The 23,670-nt window shown below is 36.7% G+C and overlaps 1 protein-coding gene across 4 annotated transcripts in view; it reads right to left on the reverse strand.

The window, feature by feature from the left end:
• Positions 1-266: 266 nt before the first annotated feature.
• PIK3R1 (phosphoinositide-3-kinase regulatory subunit 1) overlaps positions 267-23,670 on the reverse strand; it is a 60,601-nt gene continuing 37,197 nt past the window's right edge. Inside the window, exons 5-16 of one of the 4 annotated variants that reach the window (XM_042028206.1) lie at positions 22,719-22,850; positions 21,643-21,844; positions 21,377-21,456; positions 11,257-11,359; positions 10,470-10,568; positions 10,163-10,343; positions 9,580-9,705; positions 8,440-8,582; positions 7,990-8,166; positions 7,823-7,891; positions 5,330-5,500; positions 267-4,893 (exon numbers count right to left, since the gene is read on the reverse strand). In XM_042028206.1, coding sequence (XP_041884140.1) covers positions 4,704-4,893; positions 5,330-5,500; positions 7,823-7,891; positions 7,990-8,166; positions 8,440-8,582; positions 9,580-9,705; positions 10,163-10,343; positions 10,470-10,568; positions 11,257-11,359; positions 21,377-21,456; positions 21,643-21,844; positions 22,719-22,850 — 1,673 coding nt within the window. In that variant the 3' untranslated portion in view covers positions 267-4,703. Of the gene's footprint in view, positions 4,894-5,329; positions 5,501-7,822; positions 7,892-7,989; positions 8,167-8,439; positions 8,583-9,579; positions 9,706-10,162; positions 10,344-10,469; positions 10,569-11,256; positions 11,360-11,802; positions 11,907-12,758; positions 13,093-14,940; positions 15,251-21,376; positions 21,457-21,642; positions 21,845-22,718; positions 22,851-23,670 lie in introns of those variants that run through there. The other 3 variants (XM_042028208.1, XM_042028207.1, XM_042028209.1) reach the window with 3 other exon arrangements.

Here is a 23,670-nt window from a genome sequence, read left to right on the forward strand (position 1 = left end):
ATGAGTATTGCACTCCTTTTGCAATAGTATGAGATGAGAAAAACTGTCATTTTAGCACTGTTTGACACGAGATTATTCTGGAGCTACTCAACTACCTCATTCGGTTCAAGACACAAAATGGCTGAAAACTATTTGCTTTCTAGTTCCTCTAATAATAAGAGCATTTGGGTATCATTTTCAAAGAAGGCCACATATAGACAGGAAGAGTTAGCCAAGGATGCTGGTAAATCGACATCGCAGTCCTTATTGCAGCCTCAACAACTGAATTGCAGTTTCAAAACAACCTTTATTCTGCTTGAAGACTTATTACAATTTTTAAAGCAACTCAAAAACAAGACACAGCTCCATCAACTCTACAGCTTAAACAAAATTTTAAGGAGGCATGTTTTCACTGTTGCCTTGTAAAGGCAATTTACAATCTGCTTTACCCTCCACCTCCTCAACAACAATTTTAAAACAGAGTAATCTTAATGTTTTAAAGACATGTAACAGAACAGAGCTTTATTTTCAAAAACAAGAATTAAAAAAAAAAAAATAGCAGCATCTTGGGCAGCTAATGCAGTCTCATCAGGACAAGTGCAATGTAACCTTACCAACTCCTACAGTTTAGTCCCAACTGCAATAACCAGAACATGATTCTGCATAAAATGTTGCACTTTGTAACCTTGTCCCATGGGAGGCATTATGCTTTGAGCTGCCCATTTCTAAAGTGACCCTGAAAAAAACAGTATCAGGATTCACTTTCCCAACTTAATACCATGCATAGCAAAAGCACTGTGTGAAAATCGGCAGAAGTTTTCCCCATTAGAAGCATCTGAATGTTTTCCCAAGCATTATTATTTCATTGCCAATTACAAGACAAAGCCATTTTTTCACTACAGAACAGTTGACACCAAATAGAAAATCTGAAGATTTGGTTTTATAGATTGCTTGACAAGATAACGGAACCATACAGACAAGCTCTTTTTTTTTTTTTTTTTTTTTTTTTTTTTTTAAAAGAAACTATCCAACAACACAGAAACTCAGTTTTCTAACTGTATCTGGAAACATGCTGCACCCACAGAGGTCTAGTGTGCATGTGTGCGTCTTCAAACAAAGTTAATGATATCACTTACTAAATTCAGCAAAATGATCATGTTCTGTGAAAATGCACCAATACTGGGAACTGTTCATACATAAACACAGCAAGTATGCACATGTATGCACAGATACACATCCCCAACCATTCAAATTCATATTTCAACTTAAGTAAATCAGAAGCTCTTAATTTTGCTTGTGAGTTTTGGTTCTCTTTGCTATGTCTCATGCCTTTCAAAGGCCTTGTGAAAGAGATGCTGCAGTGCAGCATAACTCAGGGATTTAAAATAAAACAAAACGTTCCCCAAACCAGAAAAACAAAAGAAAGAAAAAAAAGAAAAGAAAAAGTAACAGAACAAAGCCCATCCATGAATTATATTAGATGAAAAAACTATGCATCAATAGAAATACAGAAAAACACTGTGTTTCTTCATTTATATCCCCATGCTTTTTTTCTGTATATAGTAGTCTGAGATCAAATCAAAAGTGGAGTGAACAATATGGTACATTAAAGACAAACAACTCTGCAGTGAATAGGGCCTTTGGCAGGACTTAGCTCTGTGCATTAGAGAGGGAGAGAAATGCAGAGGCCACACAATATGTAAGTACCAAAGAAAACCCACTCATGCCAATTTGAGGGCATAAATGATCCCTGCAAATTGCACAGACCCTGTGTAGGCAGAACATCCCCTTAAGAAGCCCTAAGCACTCATCCTTACAACATAGTGCTTATTTCTCATTGTTGCTTGTGCAAGAAAAGCAAGTGTCAAATCTGCACACACGCTATTTTTTTTTCTGCCACAGCCACACACAAAGAGAAGTTGCACAGCACACAGGAACGAATTATAGTCCCTACTGGGCTGGGCGTGCTAAGGATATGGCCCACTGACATAGCAGGGGTTTTCTTAATATAAGGAAAATCAGATCCAAGTGCTTTAACTATGACAAAATTTCTTGACAAATGCTACGTGAAACATCAATTCAGGTTACATATATTTTGCCTACAGAGAAAAAAATACGATTTTACTCTTAAAATATTTAACATTCAGAAATTAATATATGTCCGAAGAATATCTTGGATTGCTACAAGTGTTAAACTGCTGTATATTGAACTAATCTGTAACTTCAAGCCCAGTAGTATAACTGGCGTGCTAGAGTAATTGTTGGTGTTTTTCATAGTATAAACCAGTTATTAGTATAACAGATTTACATGGTCCTACAGGCCTGAAGAAAGTGTGGAATGAGGAAGGGAAGGCATGAAGACTAAACTTCTATGCAGGAAAAATATTCAGAATAATTTCTAAGTGATGACTATCATGAAACAATATTTGTTGAATCTTGTTTCCTGATACAAATTCTAGTAAGAAAATACACCTATAGGAAAGTAATGACTACCCACCAAAAAAACAAAAATAAAAACAAACAAACAAACAAACAAAAAAATCACAAAATCAAAATAAAATCAAAAGCCTTACAGCCTCAGAACTGAAATAACAATGTAAAAATGAAAAGATAATATAAAGATTATTGGAGACTGACAAATTTCTTCTTATTATTTCCAATAGTTTGTAAAGCATTGCATACTTTGAAATAAAACACAAGGATCTCTAACCAGAGCTATTATGAGAGAACTCCATGGGTCTCACTCTTTTGACTGTGTGTGCAACTCTCTTTAATAGTAATGGATCTTGTCTTTTGCATCTTGGGGGAAGAATAATTTCATATGTTGACTTAGTCAATCTTTTCCAGTCAAGATTTCTCTGAACTTCATTACTTTATTGATTTGCAATGTGTCAATTTCCTCAGTGGTCAGGACAATAAATAACCATTGAAAATCATTGACAGTGAACTATCCCAGAATTATTAGTAACTCCATTTTAGTGGGATTTACATATTTGGTTCCTTTAACTGAACCATTATTTTGTAAGTCTCTGGTGCCCTGAAATTATGGAAATGTCCACTTTGATACTGCCTCAGCCTACGTATCATAGCCTAATCATTTTCAAAAAAGACATTTTCCAGTCTTAATTAGTACTATATTATATCCAAATATTCTCAGTGGAGGTGGTAGCTTTTTTTTTTCCACAATACTAATAAAAAAACAAACCTAGGCAACAGATTAGAGAAACTCCTTCATGTGAAATGAAAATACCTTTACAGGCTGACAAAAATTCTGTCACAGGAGGTCAAGAAGTCATTTATTTACTGTGAAGGTGGATTCATTCTGAGATCCAAACTATCTACACTCTACACTGCAGTAGCAAAATATCCCCATTTTTTTCTGCAGTCACTATCAAAGAAGGATACACTATTTTTCTTGTCTTCCAAATACAAAGACAATCATGACAGAAGCTCAAAATGCTTCAAGAAGCAAATGTAGCATGGTACCGTATTCTAAAGATATCTCTGAAACAGTATTGTTGGACTCAGTGATATTTTGTAATGTTCATATATTTTTTATTGAATAAAGCAGCTTTGAAGCTTATCAGGCACTGCCCAACAAAATATTTAGTCAAAAAAAAATTATGAAATTTTTAAACTTTGAGCTAGTAGCTCAATATTCTATACAAAGAAAATTGTAAAGTATTTCATAGTTTTAATTCTCAAGCCAACTGTTGCTGGCTCTCTGTACATTAAAACAAAACAAAACAAAACAAAAAAAACCCCAAAAAACAAACCAAACAAGAAAATTATTAACAAAAAATAATCACCAGGAAAAATATCCTTAGGCAAAAGAAATTTTAAAAAAAGAAGACAAAAAACCCAAGAAAAACAAGCTTAATCTGTATATATGCTTGAGAGAAGACTACAGCCTAAAGAAAATTCAGTATTGCATAGCATAGTCTAAGAATTCAGCTTTTAGCAAACAGAAAAGGAAAAAAACGAAGCAGTTTGGTATTGACAGTTTCCATCAATGATAGTTAGTCATCCAGTACTATGTACATTATTATACACTGTATGCCATTGAAAATCCTGTTTTCTTCAGTCTTAAATATATTCTTAAAACAGGATTTTTAATCATCCAAGCAAAACACTTCCTGGCACTTTGCTATTACAATTACTCTGAACAACATACTGTAACTGAAGTCCTTTTAAAGTGTCCCTTAGAAATGAAAGTGCCACTCTGCTACATATCATTCACCAGAAACCAAAATAGAACCACAATGCTGTATGTCTGGATCCACTGAGTACAGCAACACCATTCCAAGTCAGATCGTGACCACAAAATGCCAATAACTGAATGACACAGACCTCTTATACCTTGTGTCTGGATAATCCAATGTTCTAGCTGGTAAAGCTTCAGAAGTGGTCGTAAACAAGCACCATGCTTAAAGGCCTCTATGTCCCTGCAGGGAGATCAGGTTTGGATTTTTCTCTTGTGTTTTTTCTTTTATAATTAAAAAAAAAAAAAAGCACTTCAGATTACAAACATACATTCACAGCATAACACTGTGATCTCTCCCTCTGCAGTTGTGAAGGAAATCTCTAGTCCCATTTGAAGACTGATAGCTTTCATACTGCAAATTCTTGAGTAAAGCTGAAAGGAGCCTTTTCTCTCCAGAGGCCTCAATGTTGCCAAATCATTTATTTTAAAAAACCCCAAACAACCCAGAGTATTAAGATCTTCATCGCCTCTGCTGTGCATATACTGGGTAGGCGAGTGTGACATTGAGAGAGTCATTGTGCTGCACAAGTGACGTGTGTTGGTAATGTAGCACCAGTTCTTTGAGCGAGTTGTACAAGTTATATGGCTCTGCAAATCCATACCCAGTAGGTGTCTTGTTTATCACACAGTGCTTTACTTCGCCATCCACCCTAAAAAAAAACCGAACAACCAGTTTTTAGTTTGTGAGTACAGTAAAATTAAGACAGAAAATAAGGTATTAGCAATAAATCTTAAGATGCTAGTCAGTACATAGAATTCTTCTCTTCTGTGGTGGGATAATGGTAAAAACCTAGGTTTAGTCCAAATTCATGATGTCATGCTATCTTAGGGAGACAGGAGATAGGCAGGACTTAGCAACTGCACAGAAAGGAGTGCACACATTTTGGTTTCTCTTCTGAGTGAGGCTCCTCTGTGGGAGTGGCACAGGTTGGAGCTGTGTAGGAAATGGAGCAGCAACAACAATGGCCTCAGGACTCTGTGACCTGCTTCTAAGCCCAAAGGTCAAAGAGGAATGGTGCATATGCAAGTGTCTATCTGCCCCAAGCTCACATGTTGGTTATATCATTCACAAATTAGGGTACATACACAACAGAGCAGGCGTAGCAGCCTTGTTTGCTGCTCTCTCGAACAAGGAATGTTCCATCTCGTTTTCCCCGCAGCAGGTTTTCAGCTTGGCTTCTATTGATATTTCCCACATTCCATGTTCTCTCATCATGATGGGGCAAGTCCTCATCATCTTCTACCATAGAGTATTGGCTGTTGAAAAGAAAAAATGTGTTTATGAAGCACAGAACAAAATCCACCAATTAAGTAGTCTTTATTCCATATTACATATTTCCCTGGTAAAATTAGGGATTTAAACCAAGTAATACTGCACCATTTAAATGACTGGATAAAAGTAAAATATAAGCCCTGTTTCTTGTTTCTTTGAAGAACACTCACGTAAATTTTAGGAAGAATATAAAAAGATGATGTGTTATTTTTCAGAATATGCTCTGAGCACTTCAGTACTTCTGCCATTGCTCACTGTTTTGGTAAACAGCAAGTCCAACAAAATCAGTACCCTCTGAGTCAGCTTCATTTCCAAAGATCAGAACACTTGGTCAGCAGTGAAAAATCATGCAATGTATCAAGTACAGCTGCTGCTTGGAGAACCTCCCAGCAGTTGCACAGGGAGATATTAATTATTTATAGGGGAGATGGCTTTGTGAAAAGGTGCAGTAGTACAATAGTGCAGTAGTGCTTTCTCTCTCTGTCTGTCTCTCTCTCTCCCCTTATAAGCAGATTATGAGAATAGCATGCAATATATGCTTCTCTGTTAAATCAGCCACCAACTATAAAGCTGATTCAGAATTACAAAGAACCATCTGAGCTAAAGCCCATCATGAAAAAAGAAGGATCTAGTTCAGCTGTGTGGACATCACTTCGGAATTCTGCAGCTCCAGAGCTCCCCACTCCCACAACAGCCTCCACTGGTTGGCCCTGCCTGTCCTGCTCAGCTTGCAATCAGTCTGTGTTACGCTAATGCACTTATTCTCTCTGCAACAGGCTTTTAATTAGTTTTCCTTGGTATAAGAAAAGATGACTTCTCACTCATCCATGGTTCTGTCTGAATATTCTCAAAGAAGTCTACAGAAATCAGCAATCTCATACAGAATTCAATTTTTCATAAAGAAAAAGGGTTCTTTTGTTTCAGATAACACTCTCTCTGGGTCCCTTATCCCATCACTCTTTTGACCTGCATGACATTCACATACATTCAGTAGTGGCTCTGTTTTCAACCAGCATCTAGAGAAAGCAATTCTTGTTTTTCATCCTGCTTATTATATTGGGGGATTTTTTTCTGCAATACAACTTCAGAAAAAAAACCATATTCTAAAAGTTTAATTTTTCAGCAGTTACTAGACTTGCTGGCAAAGAGTGTCAGAGTGAGAGAAAATGAAGATTTTCTTTAAACAGTTTCACTTACTATTTTGATGCTACACTAAACCCACAGAGTGGCATTGTTCTTTGTCTACTGTTCAAGCGATAGAAACACTAGTGGGGACAGATGCCTATGTATTTTACAACGTATCATCTTTGAGTTGTGCTAAGACTGAGAGAATAACATGGCTTTAAAAAGTGTATGTCATTTTTATCTTCAGCTTCTACCACAGCGATAAGCACAATTTCCAGGATAACAGTAGGAGACTCAATAAACCAAGCCAAATTAAAATAAATGGGGACAAGGCCAGAACGCAAATCCACTAGAGTCATTGTCTATTCCGCTTTCACTGTATATTCAACCAGGCAGCATAAAAGGCATGCACAAGAAACTACCAGGCAGAAAATGTTGATACAAATACTACTGAGACAATTTTGATTTTTCTATTTGTTCATTTTTCACTGTTACTAAGCTTCAGATACTATTTTGTGTCTTGCTTTTGTTTAAATTTGGTCTATGTTTGCACAACCCAAGCACTTTTTGCCTTTTTTCCCAGGAATGAAATGAAATGTATTCATCAGCCTAGCCCCTGTCAGAACCTGCAGTAAACTGTTTGAAATGACAGAATACTATCCATTTTCCAGAAAAATAAAATAGACTACAAAACCAGAGAAGGATATTCCTCAACATATACAGATTTATAATCTCCAACAGCAATATGACACAATGATGTGGGCACCACTATACTGGATAACATCATGGTACCCACAATTGAGATTTGGAAAACGCCTGCTCATGCCTAGAGATTTTCTGAACAATTTATCCATCCATATGACATCTCTCCAAGATACTAACACCTTATGAACTTAATTTGGCTGGTAAGAAAAAAGACACAGGTTACATTTCAGTGCTTTGCTACAGTAACTTGATTAGGCACTTCCCTAAAAAAAGGAAGAAAGTAGAGGGTGAGAGAACATCCTTTCTAATACTTGTATTATGTAGGCTGTCATGTCTTAACAGTGTGCATTGTTACTGCAGATCTACTGCAGGCTTGAGATTTCCTTTGTGTGGTCCAAGACTTAAATATGCTTTATCTCACTTTTGTATTTAGATGATTTGAAACAGCAGAAATACCTAAATCTTCCAGTACTTACTCTTCTGCATTTTCATTTCCAAGCCATTCATTTAGCTTCTTTTGCCGAACACCTTTTTGAGTCAGCCACCTGGACAATAATTGCAAATAAAATTAATTTTTTGTCATGAAAGTTGGATACCATTAAAAAACCAAACAGCTTAAAATTTGTCAATTCATGATACTCACATCAAGTACTGATCTCTTGTCTTCCTCAGCTGTATGAGGTCTGGCTTAATGCTGTTCATACGCTTGTCTATCTCTCTATATTCAGCTGCTTGTTTCTTTAAGTCTTCTTCTAATCTACGCCTGCTGTCCACAATTTCACTTATCCGAGACTTCAGTTTTTCATAGTTGTGCATGATTCTAGATGGAACAATGTGGTAGGTTACACTCTGATCTCTTATTCATAATTTTATAATCTGTTATTCAGAGGTGGAGATACTTAAGAGAACAGATTATTTCCCTAGATGTAATTATACATTTTTCCAGTTCACATCTACCCTGTTTGAGGCTTCTCTGCTTACAACTGAACAACTTCAAACTTGTCATCTTTCTTCAGTTTTAGGCAGACCTATAGTTGGCATTGTTTGTTTTTTCAAAAATCATACAATTTGATATGCAAAATAAAATACTGACCTTTGTATTTCTTTTTCATTTCCTTCCCGTTTAAATTTTTCAATGTATTCCTTACTGTATCTTTCTTGTGTTTGGCACTGCTCTTCAAATATTTTTATCGTTTCATTAAATGCCTCAATGGCTGTTCTTTTCATTTGAATTTCCTGAAAATAAAATAATCATTATTACAGTTGTTATCAGACAAAGGGGAAGATTTATTGGCTTGTATCACAGAAACACTTCAGTATATTGTAGAATATCCTTTCAATATCCCTTTACCAAAACATATTCTGTCTGCGGAGCCGTATGGCATAGAGACAACAGGCCTGTGCAAAAGGCTACCTGGTAAGATTTCCATGATGAGGTTTATCAAGAAGTAGAACTGCTAAAAATGAACCAGTTACAATCTTTACTTTGTATAAATAAATTGATTATTAGAATCTTACAGCAGTGCACTCTGCCCTTTGTACCAACTTAGGTCCTTAGAGGCACACCTGGCTTTCTGAAATAAAGGTGTCCTGGACAGGTCTCAGGAGGTTATCTAGTTTATCCTCCTGCCTCTACATACCTAGTTGATAGCCAAGTCTTAAGTCATTAGTTCAAGTTGCCAGCAATTCTCCAATTTTCTTCAATTATTTTTAGGCATATTTCCTGCACACTTTAAGAAGCAGTCTTGATTCTGGGTCTGTAAAACTGCACTAATTTACTGGCACTTTAAGGCGTGGCTAATAACTGATTAGGCTGAAAGAAGGACAGAGGCAGCTTTTCATTCCTGCATTGTATCTACACACATCATCTCTTTGTCCTGCATAGGTAAACCAGACCCTTGAAAAACTCACAATAAAATGCAATGCTTCCCTGAAAATATGCCTTGAAAACCATAACTCAGCTTGATGAGGTCAGTATGCAGAAGTGGTGGTAAATCAAGATAGTTATGTACTTGCTTTGGATGGAGCTCTCAGACTTGGGCACAGGGTGGCTTAGTTTACAGGTGGTGGCTGTTCAAACATGAGTAAGCAATTGCACTGTTCTGAGCGAGCACATCAGGGAAATGCAGTGGTGGTGGACGAGAGGAGTAGGAAAATAACAGTATGAATTCACAATAATATTTTCAATATCTACAAAGTCTTCCACTCTCCCTTTAGTTCAAATCCAGCTCACCTGAGATGTTCTTGTGTAGTCTTCATAGAGTCTGTCATATTCTCTGCTTTTTTCTTGGAACTGGGTATTATATTCATGTAATTTCTTTCCCACTGCTTCAATGCTGTCCTCTTTTACAACTTGATCCTGGAATGATGAGCAGAAAGAAAGACATTCTGTAAGGAGACAATTCCATTGCACAGATTTTCCGGATAAAACTGCTTAAAAATGCTTAGATAATTACATGGAAATGTGAATCCTCTTTCACCAATATGGAGATATGCTAAATGCATAATATGCAAATGAGAAATTAATGACAAAAAGGAATTTTGCATTGCAAGTGTTTAGCTTTATACTGAAAATTACATATCTCACCATTGAGTGGGCTACTTACAAAGATGTTTATTTCTTAACAGTGTATCTGCAGTATTTAAAGTTCTAAATATTTACATGCATAGTGTGGAGTTGGCTTTACACAAAAATATCAGGTTTTGTACCCACTTGCTTTTTCAAACATTAACAGAGCTGAAGTTCTTCATGTTCGGAAGTGCTGCAATAATTTCTCTGTATTTAAGTGAAATGCAAAGAAAATAAACTAAATTACCTGCTGGTACTTAGAAACTGGGTAGAGTAATTTTACATCCAGTTTAGGATTATACTGGGCCAGAGATTCATTCCGGTAGTGGTTTATTAGCTCGACCACAGAGTTGAAAGTTAATGGGTCAGAAAAACCGTATTTTCCATCCCGATGAAAAATTTTGATTAATTTGTTATTTCCTCCTTTCCTGCAAATAAAGTATATTGAAAAGTTAGGCATGCTTCAAGTACTATTTCCTAAAGAATACTCTACATTAAGTGCAGGTATTGCATTTTACTATCGAGTATTACAGACCCAACGTAAGTAGTTTTACCTCAGTGTAAGTGTGTAGTCCCCATGCATTTTGGTTGAAGCATCTCGTACCAAAAAGGTACCATCTGCTGTGTCTCGAAGCTTCTCATTTACTTCTTCCCTAAAATGAAAGCAAAAGTAACCAATAATTTCAATTAGTTCTCACACATTTATTCTGCCACGGTAATCTAAATTCAAATTCAAATGTTTTTAATTAAGTGAGTTTTAGAAGCCTACTATGTCTCCATATTAATACAACTATTTAATAGCTTATTTTAAATTGTTAGAGAACAAGTGGGATAAAAAATGGCATACTCTGCACTCTCACTGCTGGACAAAATTATTATTCATGCAAAGGTCTTTCTGCTTGTTCGTACAAGCCTGTACAATTGGAGCAGCCAGTGCTGGTCTAATATACCTATATATAGTGCAGATAAAAATGTTGCTAATACATGGCACTTGTTAGTCTCACTTGCTAACTATTGTGCCTACAGTTGAGGTTCTGAATGAAAGACAAGAAGAAAATGATTTCTTTCTTAGTGCTATCTTTTCATGCTAGCATTTCATATAACTGTGTTAAAGTAACAGAACAATCATTTTGCATACTACATTCTAACTGACTGCCAGTAACTTTTTAGTCATGTTTGGAATTAAACCAACTGTAATATGTTTGTAGTGGAAACTATCCTAAAAACGGCTCTTACAACAGCGAATTTTCTACACTCAAAGCATAATACATATACACAGAATAGCACAGCAAGAATAACATAAAGCCAAACATAGGAAATACATGTCCTGAGGTGATTTACCTTGAGATATCCCCCCAGTACCATTCAGCGTCTTGTAATGACATGTTGTTATTCATGCTATTGTTAGTTACGGTATTAGGTTTCGGTGGCTTAGGAGGCAGTGCTGCAAATGAAAGGAGGGAAGAAAAGTTGTAACTCACTGAAAACATGACCATATATTCCTTGAAATTACACATTATTAAACAATTTTATAAATCTATGAGTGTATTAAAAAAAAGAACTGGTTGCCAAACAGAGTTGTCTACCATTAACAGTCTTTAAAAGACATTACAGGAATCAAGATACTTGAAAATGAAATAGTTCAAAATAAAGTTGTACTGTTTGAAAAAATGATGTTATTTTGCAATAATATATTTTAATTTTAAGCAGAGTATAACACCATACTCAACTCCTGCCCCTGTGAAGAAAGCATTTGAGAAAAAAGAAATCTGAAGTTTGCTTTTACCTCCTTTCACCATCTTCAGGTGAACACAAGTAATAAAACATGCCACTTTTTTTTTAATCCTTCTACGTAATGGTCTTAGAGGAATTTTGCTGTTTTCTTACCTAGAAGCTGAGTAATAAAAGATGCAAGCCCATAGCAGTACAGTATATTTGAAGAAGAATCAGGGTTTTGTAATCCTCAGCATTCTGTGCAATGATTTGCAAAAAAACCACCAAAAAACTAAACCCAACAGTTTAAGAAACCCATCTGTGACCCAAATATCCCTTGTGTTAATCTTAGTATTCTGCAGAATAAATTGTGTTCCAAATGCCAGGACTGATTAAAAACACCCCCCCCTGCTCCCCCCCCCAGCTTTTTCAATGTCAAAGCTGCATATGTATACCAGTGGGTGCCAGAGAAGATACTGCAGCACTGACTTAGTAACGAGGGGGACTACACTGGAATCAGGATTAAAAATCAACTCAGCTCTTTCACTTCTCCAGTAAGTACATCATTCCTGTCCTGTATATTATGACCAGGCTCAAAAGACAATGTTTTAAAGTTGCAAGGAATATCAGGATAGCATAATACTTTCATATGACATGAACAAAATGATGCTATAACAGGCATTCAATTAGTATTGCTAGATTTTAAAAATGTTTTTTCCTAAAACAATCCAAGCAAATGGTTTGTAATCACTGTTTCAGGAAATATGAGTGTTACTACAGCATCTCCTTTTAGGCACAGTGTGGAACAGAGAGAGCAAAAATAGAAATACAAATTTTTAATGATATAATAGCAGGACTAGAACTACATCTGACATAATAAAATAAAAACAGAAACCGGTCAATTCAGTAAAAATTCAATTAAGTAACCAGACAGGTATTTTAATATTTCAAGATTCTAATTACTACAACCATGCACTAATCCAAAATTTTATTCTAATTTATGAAAAAAGGAAAATTATTTGTATCAATAACAAAGTAAAGAAATCCCACATATCCAGTAAGATTTTTTTTAACAGCTAATGTAAAGACCAAAATTAATTAAGTCTTCTATAATAAGACTGCAGTTTTACCTGGTGGATCCATTTCTATGTAAAACATCAAGTCTGTGCCACAATTTATATCTGTCTTAGGATATTCTATATCCAGTTCTTCCATATTCCAAACAGTATTGTACATTTGTATGAGTTTCACTGAGTAAGCTCAGATACAAGAAAGGAGTCAGGCTGTCTTTGTAATGGTGTCTTGGAATTCATTTTAAAACCTATAAGGGGCTGCACTGTAACCTATTACATCATAATCCTCAGCCAATCATGTCAAAATAATGTCACCAAACCACTCCTGCTTCCTCATTTTGTTCTACATTAATCTTAAAACAATTTCAGTTTTGGGAAGAATCTACATTTAGCAGAATTGCAATATAAAGCTGGTATTACACACAAAAGGAGCAACTCTGCTCTCCTTGCCCATGTTCCTGGCTCATTTTCCTGACTTTGCAGCATGGTACAGTCCAATCCTGGCAGGATGACAAAAGGCTGATATGCTGCAGCACGTAGCTCTTACACACACGCGCACAAAACACACGTTCACACACAGGGCAGCTCCCTTCAGAAGCAGGTCGGTCACATCTCAGGTGCATTCTCTGGCTTAAATGCCTCAAGTTTGCCATTCAAAAAAATTTAAAAGGATTCTACCTACTACACATATTAGAGATGCCATTAGAGAAGAGCATGACTCTGTGTGTATATCCATTACACACTCATCTTACACAAACACACAGAGAGACGTATATATACACATAATGAAATATGGATTATGTTTTTAAACTCTACATATTTCTACTATTTTTATGGGCACACAGGTCTGATAGAGTTGAGATTATTATTTAAAACATGCTTACTGCAGAGAGGTCTTCCTCTCATACCATTATGTAATAATACACAATTCAAATCAATCTAGATTAATTAATTTTGAAATTGAAACCCCAAATATTGTAATCTCACATTCAGCAGATTCATTAAAACCATGGAAGAAAGTAAAAACTGAGCAAGATCTTGAACAGTGGTTTTGCTGAACATAAAAAAGGCTCTGAGGATACAATAAGATTCAACCTGCCTTTTCACATAGTTTCTCTACCCTATTCTCATTGATATATTTATCAAGTTAATTGTTTTTAAAAACAAGAGTCCTTCGTCAGTGTCTCTTTTGCCCCTTGACTTTATATCATCAGCAACCTCCAACCATTTAGAAATATTCCATCTTAACTCCCTCCATCACTGACTGTAACTCTCTCTAACCTCTTGGAAGAAACATGGACAGAACAGGCTATTAACTTCAGAGCAGAATGCTCTGTAAAGCAATATGAACACTTTATACTCACTGTAATCTATGGGGAGGAGAAAACCAGAGACCAGAAATATCTACAGCAAAGACTAGCTGTAGCAACTATCTGGGCCTTATAGCATAAGAAATCCTGGAGCAGCTGAAATGTGCTCTACCTCACAAATACTCATTAAAAAAAATTAACACAATTTATATGCTCTCTAAATATTTCACCCCTGCCCTCCACCCTCACCCTGCACTGTCTGTGCCCCTGAGCAGGTTACCTCTTTTAGACAAGCATCGACATACAAGAGCATGTCTGGAGTACCAACATATACAAAAAGATGCATGCTAGTTTGCTTTGTACATTTAGAAACTTCATTTTGAAGTAGACTCTCCCCTTCCTGTTGAGATAGACATGCTCCAAAGATTCTTTCCATTTCCAAAATGAAATAGGATACTTAAAATCACTCCAGACACAAGTCTAACTACTGAACTTAGAGGTTTTGCACACCTGCTACCCAAACAGTTAAGTTGCCAAGGTAATTATTTAAATTAAGTTACAAAGATTTCCTACAAAAACTGCATTGCTGCTTTTAGGTCTCATGTGGGATCAGTAAGTTTTTTTTATTCCATTGAATAAAGACTTTCAGGAAAAATTACTTCCCTAGGGTTTCACTGGTGGCCAAATTTAGGACTGAACAAACTTGTATAATCAGGTTAGTACTCAGCTCAGACTAGCCTAGCCTGCAGGCAAGAAAAGAAAGGAGGCAGATAGGCTATTCCCCATTCTGTATATAACCTAGAGAGGTACTGAAGTACTTGACTTAAATTCATATATCTTAGGACATTTAAAGCTCTACCTGGTAATCAGTTACAGTACAATACTTCCATGAGATGATGAAAAAAACACAGAAACTCAAAATCACTTACTTTGTAAATTACGCATCGCAGATGATCACCCTTTTAATACAGTCGAAAATACGATCCAACATTGGTTTCCTCTTATAAAAATCTTGCTTAAAAATAAACCCTAAAACCTCCATTTACTAGGAGGCTTCTCTGAAGCAATGAAGAAAAAGAGATTGCTCTGCTTTCCAACCAGTGTTCCATAAAAACTCCTAAAAGAGCTGTAACTTGCAGTGAGAAAATCCAAGCCTTCTCTCTCAACTGCTTAAACCTCTGTGCTGTGCAGAAGGTATCCACTTACTCTGGTTCATCATTAAAAAGTGAACCTGACTTCAGTACGGTGAAAAAAAAAAAAAAAGAAACCACCACCCTCAGTAGCTTGCACGTCTCTCTCAGATAAGGATCTCAGTTTCATGATTAACTTGGGTAGGTTCAAATATTTGCTGAGCCAGGGATTTCAGTTGGGGGATGGGAGCAAGATTCAAAGTAAAAGTTGTCATCAGCTAACAAGTGGCCAGTGCGGGACTAACTTTCTCATTTTAGCTAAGTAAACGAGAAGACCATTGTAAGAGGCCTTAAAATAGTCCCTATCACTGGCTGCTGCATGCAGAAGATGAGAAAAGCACCATGAACAACCAAATACGGGAAGTGGCTAACTGCAGAAAGAACAGAGAATAAAAATTTTCCTTGAAAAGAGCTGCATCTCTAGAAGCAGCCCTGTGCAAGAAAAATAGCCTGCTTGCAAGCACAGCATCACCTCCTATATGCTCACGCTGGATCACAAATAAAGGTGCTTTTCAAGACCCTTAGTCTGAGGCTGTAGAGGCTTTTTATCAATTCCCTATAGAACTAAAAATATTAGACAAAACACTGCCTGTATCCAAGGTGGTTTCCAATATATCAGGATTGTTCATTTCTTGGGCAGGCAGGTGGGTAAATGAACACAGAGAGGTAAAATTGTACAGAGAGGTAAAGTTTATTTTCTTTGCCTTAGTGTTTGGTGGAGATCAAACTTGCTAAAGGAACAGAGCAGCGACTGAAGAGTTTGCTTCCCTCTGCCTACAGAAGTTACATTCTTTGCCAGCTAAACTTCTACAAGGAAATAAATTCAAAGTAAAAGGAGAAGCAAACACATTAAGAGAAAGAGAGAAGGGGATTAGTATTTTCCTCCCACTTCTTGCCAACAGTGAGAATTTCTAATAAAAACACTGAGAATTTCTTTGAGATCTGCTTGTTGCTCCTTAAGGCAGTAAAATAGTATTGAAAAGTTTTTTCTTCCTTAATACTTCACATACCAAAATCCTCCTATGCTATGAAACACCACTTGCACCTAATAATGAAATCCCAAATATCTGCAGTACATTTTTGATGTTTTGCAGTTGGTTGATTAGCTTCACCTAGAACAATCCCTTTCTTCCCTAGTTTTAGCCTCTGACTACTTGAACAATGGTCAGTTCTAAATGTAATTTAAAGCAGCAGTCATAAAGGTACAGACTACTTCAAGTGGAGATGGAAACCTGTGTTTCTGAACTAATTCAGCTTCAGTCTGTAGTTGATATACTTCTTAACTGTTAAAATTGCAGAAGGGCTTGAGAACATTTCTTGGTTTATAGGGCCACAATACAGATGTATATAGTCAAAGGAAGAACAACAACCCAAACTTGGTTCACTGAACTTTTTTATCAGTTAAAAAAGCATAGATACCCACACAGAGATAATGAATTCCTCATTATCCTGCAGGAGAGAATCAATTATCTTGTCAAAAAAAGATACTGGCATGCACACGTATTTTCAAATATTGCCCTGTCTTATCTTTTTATTTAAATTTCAAAATCTTGAGTGGTGTCCATTTAATCTGCAGACTACTATTCCTTTCAGTCATATTCACAGTGTTCTTCTATTAACACAACACATTTTTTTCTAAAAAATGATGTCTGAAGCAGGAAGGGAACCGATCAGATTTGACATGCTTGCATGTGTTATACATACAAATACTTGCATATGGACATAACAATCCATAAAAAATGCTCACAACGTCATTTGCATTGTTTCACTTTTACCAAACACTTGCAATAAGGTATTGAGAAACATAAAGCACAGGCTTGTGTCAAAACTTAGACCAGGGATACAGCATTCCAAAGTACGGTGGTTAGCCAAGCGTTGTGCTTTCCGTTAGGTCACGGATAAAGCCTGGCTTGTATTAGCTTAGAAGGGCCGCCCTCTGCTGGGTGAGACACGGATGCACAGGATCTGCTGTGGGCACGGGATCTGCTGTCCATGGACTCGCAGCTTTCTGCACGCTCCAAACCACGCTCGGCGCTGCTGGCAGTCCAGCCAAGACTCTGACATGCTGCAGACAAGTTCTGATAACGGAGAGCGTTCCTACACATTTGTTTATGGCCCCAGGACACTACCGACAGGACTGTAGTCTCAGGCTGCTGCCTACAGCAATCCAAGGTACCTTTGAGTCAAATTCCAGGAGGAACTGGATCAGCCTTCACATTGCCCTGGCTCTAGCTGTTACGCTACCATTCGTGCAAATGTTTTATGTAACTAAAAGCAAAGTGTCTTCACCTTGGTGATGCTGCCAAGACTTTCACCTCATCTCCAACAAGCGAGCAGCTACATACAAGGCAGTCTTATTACCTCACTCATTCTTACCTATGATCCTCTCAGTAATAAAACCTACTTTTTCAGCCTGCAGTATTTCAGAGTCTGAGCCATTATGTTACAAGCCTAGGAAACAGGGATAAACTGGGATGGACAGCCCAGACAAAGCAGCTCAGCTCTAGTTAGTGCACAGGCCATTAGAAGCTTTGATTCATTGATACAAGGCAGCTCTTTCCTTTCCTGTAGCTCTTTTTCTGCTCTTCACCAGCAATGCTACCAGCTCCCCACATCCCCTTGCTCTCTCTCCACATCCCACTTCCTCTTTGCCTTCCTAAGACACACCTTAGTCTCACACACCCAAAGCCCCTTCCCACTCCTCAACACCACCCCAACTCCAGAAAGGACCCCTATCTCCCTAAATTCCCCACCCAAAATCACCTCCCAATTTTCTCTGTGTGGCCTGCCTTTGCAGCTGTGAGTGCTAACTGACCCTGTTGCCCCAAGCACCTACTGCCCCATGGGCAGCTTTGGGATCTGCATCCAGGGCAGACCACCTCCAGGAGACTTTAAGATCCTTGACAACTAACTGAAAAAACTACCCCAGTGCTATAAAACTACCCTATGCCTATAAACACAGCCTAATATAGCCTATTTTCCACTATTTACCTTCACAAGTCTGTATGATGTGTGATATTCTGTGAGACATGAGCAGCACTACTTGCTAAAATCTGTTACAATTAAGATATTTTCTTCTAATAGTACTGTTTTGAATAGCACGTTTAGAGACCTGTACTTTGTTTCTGACTGTACTCTTTAATTTAAAGTCTGTGCAGCTGTACATCAAGCTGGGGTGTTCAGACGGGATGCAAAAAATCACCTACCTTGCCCACCACCACCATCTTTTGTCTCTCATACTGACAAAGCTGACAAATGAGACAAGAATCAGAAAATTGATCTCATTTTTTCCAGCCTTATTTCTCCTGCAACATTACTTTGTCTTCATCTGCTACACAAGAACCTACGATTCTATGAATAGGTATTGTTAACTTCAGTACTTTTGTGTAGGACTAAGCACTGTTCTAATCCACAAACTAGAATCTATAGCTTGCTGATGAACACCATTACAGACAAAAAAACCCAATCCAACCGTTTTGTGGTAAATCAAGTAATGGTCTAGGAGTAACTCTTCTGTTTGTGTTATGGCATCCAAAAATCATCACTCTAGCTAAAAGATGTCCAACTGAAGATGCCTAATTTAAGATACTAATTTAAAATACAATAAGATGTAAGGTCCAGTTCCTTACTTCCTATTGTTTTCAGGTAAGAAGGATAATTAGTGGGTGATGTGGTAAGGAAAAAAACCCGACAGCTGTGCAAAGATCTACTTGCTATTCAGATCAGTTACCTCTAACACTGCATTTACTGTATTTATATACTGCGTAAAATACCACCAGAACTTCATGCACAGCTTGTTTTAGACAGAATGTTCTCATCTTAATAAAAAGAATTAAGAAGGGAGGAAGCCATCACTCCAGCCTGTGAAAAAGAGAAGAAACCTGGCAGCACTGGCTTCCCTGTTGTCACTTAGTCATGACGTTATTTTCAGTAAGTAAAATTCTTTCTGCTTAAAACCTCTCGAATTCTCCACTTGTAAAATTCTGTTAAAGATTGTAATTCTCAAAATGCTTACATAACAAATAAGGTCTATTTATTGGAATCTTCTTTTTATTACAATGTATCTAAACAGTCTTTATGGAAAATCAAGCCACTACAAGCAATAATCTTAAAGATGACAATGCTGAAGAACACAGAGTGTTTTTAATAGTTCTATGAGAACTATAAAAACAGCCCTCTTCAGATGTTCCAGTCACTGAATGATAGTGGTGTGGAAAATGGACTCGTGGCCTAATCCTGCAAACTTACAGAACATTCTATACAGATTCAACTTTTGAAAATGATTCAAACTTTTTACAGGCCTGAGGGCAGACAGACTAGCTAGCCAGAGAGTACAAAGCCTGAAAATTTGTATCTGAGGTTTTTTTCCAGCATATTAGTACATGTGCTACTAAAGTGTTCTACTAAAAAACATTCCACTAGACATGATGGACTTCGAAATGCACAGGGAAGGAGTTCTGTTTTTGTAACAGATCACATGAAAAATCCTAGTAGGACTGTCAAAGTAAACTATTGCATCATGCTATATTAATTAATGCAGAAGTAATATTAAAAACAAACAGATGTTCAATTATAATTATTAATGTAGTGTCAAATCGTATAAATCTGATGGATACAATGGCATTTCTTCAAGCACCCTAATGACATTCTCAAAATGACTAGATTCCTTGTCCTCATTAGTAGTTCTAACACCTTTCACTTTTATACTTTCCTCACATGAAGCAACTCAGGCAGATATGCAACCAAGTGATCTCTTAAATGCAATTTATAAAATACTCGCATTGAAACTGAAGAAACCATTGACTCCACCTTTGTAACCTCCCAACCAGTGCCTCTAGGCATACATATTTACATACTCCAAAGTGTTTGCAAACATTCAACCATAAAAAATGCTATTAGCATTAGACTATTAGAATCTGTTTTGCTTTTTAAGGCTTGTAACATGTGACAAAGAAAATAATTCTTCTACAATTAGCAGCTATTTGCTGATTCTTAGTAAAATAGGACAAATACTGTAAGTTTGCACTCTCCTAGTTGTTACAAAGCACTAGGCAGAAAAATATACAGTGGTTCTGGAAATCCCTGCTTAATACTTTACCAAAATTGAACAAAACTAAATAGCAAGCTGAAAAATGGATGTACACGAAATGTTAGGGAAAGTTTCCTAACTAACAGAGCTGGCAAGATTAGAAAAGCCTTTCAAACAGAGCATTAGGAACAAAAATTTTAGCCATTTTAAATTAATCTTCATTAGCTGATGAAGAGGATTATACAATGTGCCTACCTGAAATACAGAAAATAAAGCACTTTTCTGCTGTGTTCTAGCTCTTCAGATCTTAAGCAACTCTGCAAATCCTACTGCCATGAACTTTATTTTGTGCTTTGACTACAGAGGTGGGAAAGGTACAGGCTGTCCAATGCTCTGTTCACCCTTTCCTTTGTTAGGATAGTCTCTGTTAATAAGCTGTGAAAGGAATTGCTTTCAGCTAACATGTAAAGTTCCCTGCATTAGTAATGTTCTTTCCACATAGTTAGCAAGCCTTGCTTCTACCAAATACCTGATTCAGACCCAGAGATTTTGCATAAATTAGAGGTGGGCTTTACTATTTGTTGACTTAATTAGATGTTAACTTACAGAAGCAATACACGTGGGATCTAACTTTCCTGCATGGGCTCTTAATATTTTTCACATTATTTATTGATATTGGTAAATAAATCTTTTTAGTATCTGGATTAAAAAATACATGTATGTAAATAATGTCTCCATAGGGTATAGCAAATCTAAGAAAATTTACCTGGGAGTAAATCGAGAGTTCAATAAAACCTGGAGAATTAAGCCCCCTACCACTGTATGATATGCATTCTATTGGTTTACAGGTCTCAAAAAACTCACAAATTCCTATTTGCTGTTTACTGAAAGAGAACAAAAATCCTAAGGGCTGTACAAACTATTGGCACTAAAATGACCTCAATGAAAAAAGACTATTGCTCATAAAACAAATACTGCACACCACTATAAAACATACGAGGAACTTCTACTTAGCTCTGTAATTGTACACTTTTGCCTTGCATTAAGTTTGATTCAAATAGAAAAAACAAAAGCATTTACCGTCCTTAAGTTGAATTTTAATATTTAAGAGAACAGATAACTTTTTAGATTAAAAATATTTTTTACCTGGTATGGGCTGTCTCTCATTCCATTCACTTGTGATTAAAACCTCTAGGACTTTTATGTGGTGTTCTGTATTATCAGAGCTGCAAGAAATGGATTAAGCAGTAAGAACTAGGAGAAATACAAAAGTTTACTTTAAAATTAAAAAAAAAAAGGAAAAAAATTACCTCGCATCAGAAATAAGGTCAGAAAATTACTTAATTTATCTTATTTTGTATATAACTAATTCATATTTACAGTAAAAAATATGGTAAAGATGACCCACATACCTTGCTATCTGGAATTTGAAGAGCAGAGGGCTGAAAATTTCAGCCAGAGACCTTGCATTCAAGAGATTTTTGCTGGAGGCTTGACAAACTCTGAGGAAATGTTTGAGCAAATACTGAAGTGTGAGCCAATACTGGGGAGGTATATTTGGAGATCTGATCAGTTTCTTGAGCAACTGAGCATATTCCTCTGAGCTCTGCACTTCTGCAAGCAAACAGATAAACAATTCTTGAAACCAGCACAGGAACATTCAAGTAAAATGAAACTATATGTGACTCCTTCAGAAGCACCAATTTTACAGAAAAAAATAATTCTGTCTTTCATTAGAGCCATACGATTTCTTTCTTCTTTTAAAAGAAATGAAATGCTCAGGGAAGAGTAAAGAGCAAGTATTTAAAAGTCAAATGGAAACAGATATGCATTTTGGTAAAAACCACAATGTGTTCAGAGTGTACTGGTAGAAGTCTGTCTTGTGTTTAGCGTCACACATGATTGGGTAATTCTGAGATGCACTAGATAAGTCTCACAGGTGCTGTTCTAACTTTGAAGGTTACCAGTAACAATATCCTGTCCTGAGATATATAACAGAATACTTGGCCCACGTGCTGAAAGCCTGTAAGCTGTACTTGTTTTAAATGACCACTGTAGATGATGAATCTCACATGCATGTATTTCTCACTTCACAATCTGCAGCCCCAATGTAATACAGCACTCCATGACCTCTAATACATTTACTTTGTCAGCACTGATAAAAAGTTAAAAATTAGCTTTCTGTATACAGGCAAGTCCTTGATTTTTTCCCCCAGTTCTTCTATAGTATTTCTAGTTACTAAAGTGAAGAGAACTGTGTTATCCCTTGTATTTTCCATTATGTTTACCTAAATAAGTAACCAAATAATGCAGAATAATGTCTAGATCTGAATTGAAACAGCTTTCATCGAAAGTGGTGAAGGCTTCTGTGAGGCTGCCAGGTTGTGTAGAATCTTTGCTGTTCTGTGGGTGATAGCTGAACCACCAGATATTCAGAATTCTAACAAAAGCTTTTTCTTTGACATTTGAAATAATGTGATAATCATACCTTGAGCTACAGAAATCATGTCACTGTAAACAGCTGCTGGAATGATGGGATTTGGCAGGTCCAGGATATACCTCTTGAGAGCATCTGATAAAGTATGGACATCAAATGTCTCTAAATCTAATGAAGAGGCATCTAAAGGGAAAGAGAAACATGCTTTTCAGACTTCAGAAACTGGAAAAAATATACAAGCTCATAATAAGCCAAAATTGCTAACTTTCACCTGGTTTATAGGGAACAATTCATAAGAATGTAAGACACCAAGAAACACCTTTGAGATGAAGAACACACAGAGTTCAACACCCTGCTCAGTCCTTTGGCATCTGATGAACCAAATGGTTTCCATAGCTGTGTGTGGCCTTCCATCACATACAGCTCAGGATTGAACTCAGAGTAATGGTAGTGACTTGCTGCATCTTGGCAATGTTATGAGACATCAGAATATTTTTTACAGGTCTCTGTTTTATATGTAAATATTTTGTGTAAGAAGTAAGTACTAATCAAAGGTTTGGTCAAATGCAGCTTCTCTACAAGGAGCTATTTCTATTATGACTGAAAGTTTGATTAACATCTTGGGGATCCAAGTCTGCAAATATTTATGTAACTAAGTCGAAACAAATATACACGTGCAGAACTGTGTGTTTGGTGGTTTATGCAGCTGTTGGGATTTGTCTTGTAAAACTTGATACCCCCTTCCAGGATAGCTATGACTTGGGATAAGGTTTGGGAGTGTCACATAAAGGACTACTTGTTAGTGTCGGAGCAAGGAATATCGGCAGCAAAAATAAAAATGGGAAAATACAGAAATCCTTAGTTAGTAAAAGCAAGATTAGGGTTCATCCTATAACATGAAACTCTGGCACAGTAAAGTCCGAAGTGTATACAAAAAGATCCATATTTTGTACAAGCATTTAGAGGCATTAATGCTGATCAGCCTTCTATCTAGCAAGGTCCC

Source organism: Corvus kubaryi, unplaced genomic scaffold, assembly GCF_017639235.1.
Source record: "Corvus kubaryi isolate FWS band 111438036 unplaced genomic scaffold, C.kubaryi_AGA036_p1.0 37308, whole genome shotgun sequence".
NCBI classification, from domain to species: domain Eukaryota; kingdom Metazoa; phylum Chordata; class Aves; order Passeriformes; family Corvidae; genus Corvus; species Corvus kubaryi.